We start from the raw sequence: 9,914 nt of genomic DNA, 5'->3' as shown, positions 1-9,914 counted from the left end.
AGTTTGCAAGTATCCTGGTGGTTCAAAACAAAAAAGAACAAACAAACTACAAGTTAACAAAGGCATTGGAAACACTAAGAATTCATATTACATAATTTCATTTAAAATCTTCATGTTTACTCCATCAGGCAAGATTGAAGGATCAGAACTCAGGGGTGGCTGTGGTGCTTACAAGGTGCTCCTGCCTCCTTAGAAGGTGTGGCCCTTTCAGCAGCTCTCCTATGTACCTTTAATCGAAGTAATCTGGGTTCCATATTTTTCAGAAACTTTGCAGTTTTCTCAAAAACTGCATCTGTGTGGTCAGCAGCCATTCCACAGTTGACTGGCTTATGTTCTCCAATTTCAATTCCAAAGACATAGCAGAGAATAACATTTATTAAAGTGACTCCATTTTAAGTCATATCCTTCCTGTGAAAAGAGCTTGATCCTACCCTTCTCTAGTTTCCTATATGGTAAAGTTTCCTATTTGACATAATTATACATATTACAGGATCTAGGCTTTGGTGACTTTTCTTTATGGAATCAAATACAGCATGATTGAATTCCTATTGTCAAACCACTCTGGTGATTACACTTATTTTATATAAACCTGCTATGAGTCCGTGAAATGTCTGTTGAATATCATACATACATGTTGAAAACACTGATATACACGTATTTTAAAACTTAAATAATGGGTCAATAAAATACTGTTTTTTTCCTGGAGTTTAGAAAGAAATATCTTAGTTACCAAATTAAACTCAGAGCTAATATGGGAATATAAACACATACTCACTAACCTACACACATGAAATTTTCAACTCAACAATGAATGGGCCCCAAATGAAATAGAGTTCCTGACCTAGATACCCTTAGGTCCTGCCACGCATTTTGTTCATTCCATTTCCTAATCTAATAAGGATTTTGGAGCTCAGGGCTGTCTGTAAGCCCAAGAAACAGATATGTGAACTATTTTTCGCCACACATAAGATAATTCATTTCAACAGTGCCTGTTAGTCAATTAGTGCATGGTGTGATTCAATGCTTTATTCCGAATATATTCTGGCTCAATATGCTCCACTGAATGAAAGAAAGGTCACAAGTTCCTGCATTTCCTATGAGATGTGCAAGGCAAGGAACACATGAAACAAACTAAAATAAGAAGTGCCGCATTTTGTTGACTACACATTTTCTTTTTCTCTTTAATATTAACATATTGCAGTGTAGTTGCTGGAAACATGCAGTTACTACTAATTCAAAGCACCCTGAGCACTCCTTGTTCCCTTAAACTACATTTTCCAGATTTCCAGATGCAGGATGGCCTCTGGCAAGAACATTTTACCTTTCAGGGATGTATTTACCTTCTATGATCCAAAGTAGATGACTGCAGAATTCACTAGCTGCAAGCTAATAATTAATATAATCCCATAGTCACAAAATTTTCATGTATCAGTAACAATACAACAGTAATTTGTATGTGTTTTTATTCACTTCCCATTCAAAAAGGTATTTAGGGTCTCTAACCATCATAAGTCTCCAGTGAGGAGAAAAACAGGTTACGAGCCCATGGTTGACAAAGGATTCAAGTGCATAATAAAAACCACCATGATTTTATTGATTTTATCTTGAGGATTAAAATGGCTACTTGATTAGGAGGATGTGATAAAAAAAAAAAAAAGGAAAAACATTTGCAGGGCTGTTAGAGAGGTGGTAAGCCTGAATATTTGGAAGAGTGAGTTAGAATAATGGTCTACTTTCTAAGAGTTTCTGATTTGGGGTGACAACTCTCCTGAATATTCCTATCCTCTTGCCTTTGAAGGATTTAATTGATAATATCAAGGGGAGGAGTTTGGGGTGCAAAATTCCATATGCATTAGCTAAAACGAATTCATCCAACTGGAAAGATAATTTTGCATCCACTGTTACACAGAAAAATCAGAAATGATCACTGGGAGAAAGAAAAGTCTTAGAATAAACATTTAACATCTAACAAAGTGAAAGATATTCATTTCTGGCACAAAGAAACCTCAGCTGGAAAAACCATTGCTAGTAGCTCTGATCCAGTGCCAATTATTTCACTTTATCCTTTAACCTGGTCATTTAAAATAGGTGGAGACAAAACTAGAAAAAGTCTTAAAAAGCAGTTGTTCCTATTTTACTGCCAAGATCCATGAACTTTAAATTTAAAAACTTCACACCTTATCAAGTGCAATAGAACTGGACAAATTCAGGCTTGATTCTTGGATGAATTTCCAGGAATTCTTAAATCATTAATCTTGTTTGGTAAGCAACTTCCCCAATTTCTCCAGCTAATGGGGGAAAAAAATCCCTAACATTTACTATAAGTCACAAGAAGCTTTCACATTGAAACATGGTGTAGCAACTCTTCCCATTAAGTTGAATTTCCTCAGCAGAAGCCTTACCATTGAGACATAAATTTCATCTTAAGGCACTAATAATAAAGGGTATGAAAACAGCTAGGAATGAGTCAGATCTTTCCAGAAAGAGAAAACATTTCAAAAACACAAGTCAGTCATCTATCTGGCTTACTTCAACATCTAAAGAGAGAATAAAAGTTTTCATGGCTAACAGATTCAGCTCTTTTCCATTCTCCCAAACAAACTTACTTACAAGTCTTAGATTTACATTCCTTAAGAGGCAGTAGAGAAAAATGGCAAGGATTTGGAACAAACAAGCAAGCAAGCAAATCTAGTTTGTAGCCTAGTCTCATGATTACTTAATTCCATAATGACAGCATGGAGTGCTCAGACCTAAGGTTTTTGAAGTACTTTTTAAGATCACATACCCAGTGACTGAAACTGTAACATGGTGCTCTTTTCTATTGTTCTGAGGGGGAAATGTAGGAAAATAATTAATTTTTCATGACCAGGTAAATAGAATTTGTTAATCACAAATAAAAAATTGTGAAGAAAAAGAAATCTACTCTGAAACCTGTTTCAGCAGGATTTTCTTATACCTTCCAATGAAATAAATTTTACCACGAGAAAAGAACTAAATAAAAATATCAGTTAGTGTAGGAAACAAATGCTAGTAAATGATTGTGGAGGTAGGATTGTGGGGCAAGATTATCTTAAAGAAAAAATGCTTCCTATGCTCATGTACACACGTGCACACACATGCATACACACACACACACACCTGTGCACTCATACTGATTTACAAAGCAGCGAGGATGTAGGGAAGGCTCAACACTATGAGACATGAGCTCAGATATCTCATCCGTTTGCATTTCTACATAGGAAAAGATCTGACACATGTTAATACCCACAGACACACATGTGCGAGGGCCTGCCTTGCTGGCACAGACTCAGAAACAGATGCAGAGAATCCTAGAGCTGCTGGTTTCACAGGAATGATTATATCTGCAGGCTTACACTTCCTCTTGAGGTGCAGGATTTTTATCTTGCATTTCTTTCCAGAAATATCCCCTTTTGAAGGGTATTATGTCCTGGAGGGACTAATCTCGATTCCTCAATGGACATGACTCAGAACAGGACTGCAGGAATTAAAACTAGCAATAACATGGCCCTTTTGGGGTTGGAATAAATTATTTCTGGATTTAAACAGATTCTGGGGCCCTAGCCGGTTGGGCTCTGTGGATAGAGCTTTGGCCTGCAAACTGAAGGGTCCCAGGTTTGATTCCGGTCAAGGGCATATGCGCGGGTTGCGCAAGAGGCAGCAGTCAATGATTGATGTTTCTCTCTCTCTCTCCCTTTCTGAACTCAATAAAAATATATTTTAAAGAAACAAACAAACAAAAATCCCAGCTTCGGGGGAGGAGGGAAGAAAGCCGAGTTCTGGGTAGAGTTGGAGATGGAAAAGCCTGAAAGTCCAGAAATCAATATAAACAAAGGAAATGAGCATACTTAAAGGGGTTTTGACTAAGTATCACTGCAACTGAGTTTGTTGACTGACATCTGCCTCTGACCCAGGGAACTGAAAGATCATAATTGATATATTTCTTCTTAGGAAGGCTCAGCTGGGAGTGATGTGGTGGGTTACTGAGGGTGGGGCAGACACAGAGGCCTAAGGCTCAAGTATTGCTCCTAAGGTTTCTGCTTGCCTGATTTTGAAGGAAAGGGTGCTAAAGCAAAAGGATCAGCAGCTGGCAGCTCCGTAGTCCTGGAAGGAAGGGATGTGATGGAAACAGAGCCAGCTATGGACTGCCTGTTGGTTTGCGAAACGATTTTGTAGGCAGCAATGGGCTGCGCTTCAGGACTTGGCTCATCTTCTGGGCTATAGTGACGGGAATATTTGGATAAAGACTGGGGGCGGAATGATTTGCCAGCCATGGGGCCCGAGGCAGCTTCTTTCTGAGGCTGAAGTCCTTTGTTTCTGTCGTTAAGATGGCCCCCAGATTCCAGGGAGGCTCCCCTGGGTGAGATGCTGTCAGGATGGTCTGCTGCTTGTACAGAATGGGAGGGGAGGTTGGATTGTTGGGCAAAACCAGCCATGGAATACTGAGATCGGACAGAGTACACTGCTCTGTCAAGGCCTGAGAGCTGAGCGACCTCGTCTGTCTGACTGAGACCGGCCTGTGTGGGCAACTCCTGGGAGGCGCTCTGGGCAACTGTTACCTCCTCCATACTTTTCTTCTTGGTAAAAGGAGCTCTTAAGAACACATCCGCCTCCTCTGGCTGGGAAGGAGCCACACTGCCCTTGGAGACAAAAGGGGCTTTGGAGAAAATGTCCATTTCGTCCGTTGGAACCCTTGAGCTCTTAAAGGGGGCTGTGGCAAAAACATCTGGCTCACCAACACCATCAGTGGTTGGTTGTGTAGGGGCTTGAAACTGGTTCTTTTTTCCACCTTGCACTGCCTTTGCTGGCTCAGTAGAGACTTCTGGCTGAGCGAATGGAATGGCTCCTCCCAGCTTCCCCTGCAGAGGCTTGCAGCTCTCATCCTCGTCTTCAGATTCCATGAGGAGAGGGCGAGACCCACTGCAGTCTAGCATGTCCCCCTCGAGGTCAGTCCCTTCCTCCTCGCTGCTGTGGAATGAGCTGTTGCTTGAAGGGCCATCTCTGGCCAAGTAGTCAGATTCTAAATTGTTCTGTGTTTTTGTGTCAGGTACTCTGGAGGGGTCTGGATACAGGGGAAGGCCTTTAACGCCCGTTGATTCTTTAAAGTGCTCTACAGTTATTACAGGACAGGGATTGGGCTCTCTCTGGAGACCTAGAAAAGCACAAAATGCAGAATTAATGCGCAGCTGGTTCAATTCTCCGTGGAACATTTAATGGTCAACCCACGGCAGTAACATTATGGGACCAAATAATAGATGTTGAACATGGAAAAGGAAAAACAGAAAAATAAAAGTCAGGCAAGGAAACTGCACACAAACTGGAACACAACCAATCACTGTCTCACATTTTGGGACATGATAAGCACAATGTACAGGAAAGGAGATGAAGACGTTAGGCACACAGACATTTAGTGCAGCTACGCAATGCTCCTACTCACGGGGCTAGGCACTGACACTTGCTCTAGCTGGCACTGGCACATGATGGAATGAAAACAAACCCAGCCACTCATCTTCACGTATACCATGATGGTTCTGGAGTATGCAGAAATACTGTCTGGGGACAAATTCAGTTCAGTATCTGACATGTGGTCATGCTCTGCCGGTATCTGAGGACACCCATCCTTTGCCCCCAAACAGCAGCAAAACACGGCTGCTAGATAAATGCAAGTTTACTTGCTGATTGACATAAAAGTACCTCAAACAGGAATACTGAAGGCACTTTCTCAGGGGAGGAGACATAAGCAAAATTATATTAAATTTCAACTTTAGCTGGAGTAGCCCTGGAATTTTGTTTTCTGTCTTTTAAGTTAGCAAAGATCTCCTCTGTTTAAATGATTCCATCTTAAATTTCTTTAAACAGAGTAAAATGTATGGGAAATTACAGAAGTATTTGCAAATTCTAATATACTAGTCTATTTCTATCTAGTAGAAGTGCCTCAGGGTGCTCTGGCTTTTAACATCAAATAGACAATTATCAGAATGCAAGAGAGCTTACCTTCCAAGAAATATTAGCAGGTTAGAAGTATGTCATTGGGCACATGTTAGCAAGAGGGCAGGAAAAAGGCATATGTAACTAAGCAAGAAGAATCCAGAGAAAGGGTGGTTGGGGGTAAAGGTATCATTTCATCATGGGTTTCCCAACCCACCAGGATAAGAACATTTGGTAAAAAGATTTGGATTCTATAGATGACTTGGAACCTCTGTACAGAGGTAATTCAATCATCCCAACCCCACATAGTAGTCCTCTCCCCTTCTATGCAAACCATTTGCTCATAGAAACTTCTGCTAACAATATTCCCCTTTAAGTTTGCTTAAAGTAAGCACACAGAACACAGCTGAAGCAGCATCAAAATCAGTTTATTGGGAAACCAGTTGCTATTACATTGTAAAGAGTTGCAGAGAGAGACCCAAACATTTTAGAAGATACTGTACAAAAATACTATACTCTTCTGAATCCTGTAACTTTTGAGCAGTGTTTCTTTTTAAATAATTCTGACCTTAAATATTGTTTCCAGAAACAAAAGGTGTCCTCCCCCTCCTTTTTATTTCCCTTCCTAACAGTTGAAATGCATTTGATGAATCCCACATCAGTCTTGAAGTTAAATTCTATACTGGTGCAATGGCTTTCTGAATAGCATTTGAAGAATAAGTTTATTTTGAAGAGGATAAATTTTTCCTTGTGTTACAGCTTTAACATATGCACTTGCATGATATGAAAGCATTAGGGGATAGGAAATAAATGGAACACCTTCTCCCTTGCAATCTATGTGGAAAGACATAATCCTAACCTCTCAGGCAAGTTTACTGATATTAGATTTGTCTCAGTGATTCCCAGATGATGATTTCCGGGAGGAAATTCAAATGAAAGGGGGAAGAGAAGTTTTCCAAAATAAGATTTGCCAAGCAAAGTGGTATGAGAGGCCCCCCCACACTCTCTGAACCACTTTCTAACAGCATCAGATGCGCAAATTTTCAGTTGCCAAAACTAAGGCACAAATTCTTAACTTCCAAATCTACCCTGAAAGTTGATGTTATTAAGCTGGTTCTGTGGGAGAACAAAATATCAGTTAGGAAAAAAATGGCAAGTTTAGTCAAGCCAATGACTGATTCTGACATCATATCGATCAATAATGAACACTAGTTTGCCCGAGTTAGAGTTTTGGGGAAATTTAAATTAAATTCAGTGAAATATATTTGTGTGCAGAGATTGTCCCAAAGCAGTTACCTATAGAACCTGGGTCACGTTGGAATGCCCACAGTGTTCGATTACATTTTGAGAACTCTAAGTACCAATCAGGGGTGGCCATTTCCAGAGTTGGACAGGATGGAAGAACATGCCAGATTTATCAAAATTACTTCTGTTAAAAAGTGGGTTCTTAGTCAAGTCAAATGGAAGCCTACCAACTTAGAGCATATTCTATACCCTTCATGGTGCAATGGGAAAATCATATTTAAAGTTCCAACAGCTTTTAAAATTCACACACACAGCCACAAAAATGCTTTAACATAGAGTTCAAAGGGAAAATCGGTCTCCTGTCCTTCAAAGCAAGGTCAGACTGCTTCATATCTCTTTCAGCATGAATCTGCTTACAGGATTGGAAAGATACATGTGAAGGTTTCTCCTGAGAAGGCCAAGTCCCTCAACCTGTCCATTCTTTTTAGTAGAGGGGCAGTGTGATCAAGGCAGAGAGCAAACACCTTCTGCAATTCTCCAAGCCTGGCACTTTGCAGACCAAAGAAATGCTGATGGATACGGAAAAGCACAGACAACCACATTCCCTCAGGGAATTTTGATGGTGACAGCACAAGAAACAGAGTAGTCAAGAAGAGAGATTCTAGATAACTGTAAACAGAAGGTAGACGTTGAGTTTTGTTGGGAGTTAGAGGTCTTTTTTGGAACATGAGTGTGTTCTTGTAGGGAAAACACGTGTTTTCAGGGTGAACAGTCTGTGTATGAAGACAGCTTTGCACCATCAGGAAACATGTGTGAAGTAGTCTGCCTACTAGCAATTAAAGGGTTTATACTAATTTAACCTCACGCCTTGGTCCAGTTCCTTTGGTAATTAATGGCATGCACAGCAGATGTCCTTAACCACAACCACAGAGCTCAATAAAGATAGACAGTTGTTGGGGGGTGGGGGGTGGGGTGGTGGGAGTTAAGGCCAGGACCTGACCACATTGTCTGCACAGGGTCTTCCTTATCAAGAAGCCTAAGGTAGGGCATTTTGTTCTAATTCCTCGAACTAGGTCATGTCTCTTTTTATTTTGGCTGAGCACATTAAATTAAGCAACAAGTCAAAACATTTCTTTTTCTTGCTCTGACGTAGGATTGTGTGCCAAGTTAAGGTTAAGCACACTTTTCAAAACTCCATTTTAGTCTATTTTGAGGCTCCAAAATTATATAGATTTTAGTAAGAGCTCACATGCTTCAGAGAGTAGGAAAGGAGTCCCAAAAAATATTTGATGACTTGGCAACTATCCTCACTAATTCTCAATTAACTTCAAAAGCAATGAGGAGTGTTGAATGATTTGGGAAAGGTTTATTCTGAAAATTTTATCAGGTGGACATAGTGAAGGTCATCAGCATGCTTTCTAAAAAATCAAAATGTGAAGACTTAAATTTCTGACTGGTTATTCCTTAATATAATACATCACGCACAACCCGAATTTCACTTTCCTCTCTAATAACTTCTATGACCTTTTGGCTTAGATGATCAAATTAAGCATTTGGTTTGACCATATGCTGTGTAGTCGCATTAAAACCCACGACTGGGGAATAAGGGATTTGCTAGGAGCCAATATTGGCTAGTGATGCTGTGCCTCTCAAGCCAATGGAGCAATTAAACGGGAGAGATTTCTCCCTGGGCAAAAAACTGCTGCTGCCAACATAACATGTTTAATTAAATTGGCCTGGGTATATTAAAGATGAAATTAGAGGAGGATAGCTGCAAATCTGTGCTCCATTTTACAACCCCATGTCTGATCATATCAAATGCAGGCGCACGTGGTTTTGTTCTCCCAGACCACAAGGTGGAGCCAGGATAGCCATGACTCATTAAAATGTCCTCAGCATGTCTCTCACATGTGGCCACACTTCCCTTGTGTGCAGGTACTTATTGTCACTCAACAATGTGTTTCAATCCTTTTTGCAAAAGTGGGTTTTCAGCTCAGGAAAACAGCAGCTATTTTAAGTTGTTTATAGCTCTAAACATCAATGCTCCTGTTTGAACAGATAAAGTCTTTATTCCCCTGTATGTTTACATAAGAAATTTGTTTACAGACTTGTTTTTATATAATACTTGCGTAGCAATGTTCAAATTTCACATTTTTACTGCATAAGATAGCTTCATGTACCTGTTTGCTCTGTCTTCTTGGGAGAGCGGGGATAATGACCTGTGGTAAATATACATCCACGTGAGGAGGGGCGTGCAATAGGGCAGAGAGTACTGGCAGGAAAGGAGTACATTCAGATACTACATCAAAGTGGGAACCAAGAAAGTGTCTTCCATTCTAGCAACTACCACCACTAGGTAACTTTGCATTACCCAAACACCTCCCTCCCCCACCTCAGTGAAGGGACACCAAGGAGAAACAAAATGGTATCTTGTTACAGATTATTTGAAATGGAAGCCATTCAGGATTCATTCTGACTCAAAAAACCCAAGCACATCCAGGAACATTACTAGCATGGACAAGGAAAAGGCTAACAGCTCATAAATGTATAGTCTCTAAAGGGGAATGAAAGATAGCTTTGTAATATCTGGAGTATTTCAGTAAATATTCCATTTTAAAATTCATGTGATAGTTTCTCTGTTCCGCTTGGCAGCCTCTAATTTGCTTAATTCAGTATTTTGGACAATCTTATCTTTTTTTCTTTTCATTTTTCTTTTTTTAAAT

At 40.1% G+C, this 9,914-nt stretch overlaps 2 protein-coding genes across 2 annotated transcripts in view; both read right to left on the bottom strand.

Annotated features, from left to right (window-relative positions):
• Positions 1–4,046: 4,046 nt before the first annotated feature.
• On the bottom strand, positions 4,047–5,228 carry LOC106697850 (uncharacterized protein FLJ45252-like). The gene has a single exon (XM_014459364.2). It carries the CDS (start codon positions 5,226–5,228, stop codon positions 4,047–4,049), a length of 1,182 nt encoding a protein of 393 aa, XP_014314850.2.
• The window catches only part of AAK1 (AP2 associated kinase 1), a 131,564-nt gene continuing 126,727 nt past the window's right edge, over positions 5,078–9,914 (bottom strand). The window contains exon 22 of the mRNA XM_014459363.2: positions 5,078–5,170. The gene's annotated coding sequence lies outside the window, so the exon portion shown is untranslated. The remainder of the gene's footprint in view (positions 5,171–9,914) is intronic.

The sequence above is a fragment of the Myotis lucifugus genome, unplaced genomic scaffold (assembly GCF_000147115.1).
Source record: "Myotis lucifugus unplaced genomic scaffold, Myoluc2.0 scaffold_108, whole genome shotgun sequence".
Taxonomy (NCBI): domain Eukaryota; kingdom Metazoa; phylum Chordata; class Mammalia; order Chiroptera; family Vespertilionidae; genus Myotis; species Myotis lucifugus.
Note: the sequence above shows the minus strand (reverse complement) of the source record. Positions and strands in the feature narration are given on the sequence as shown.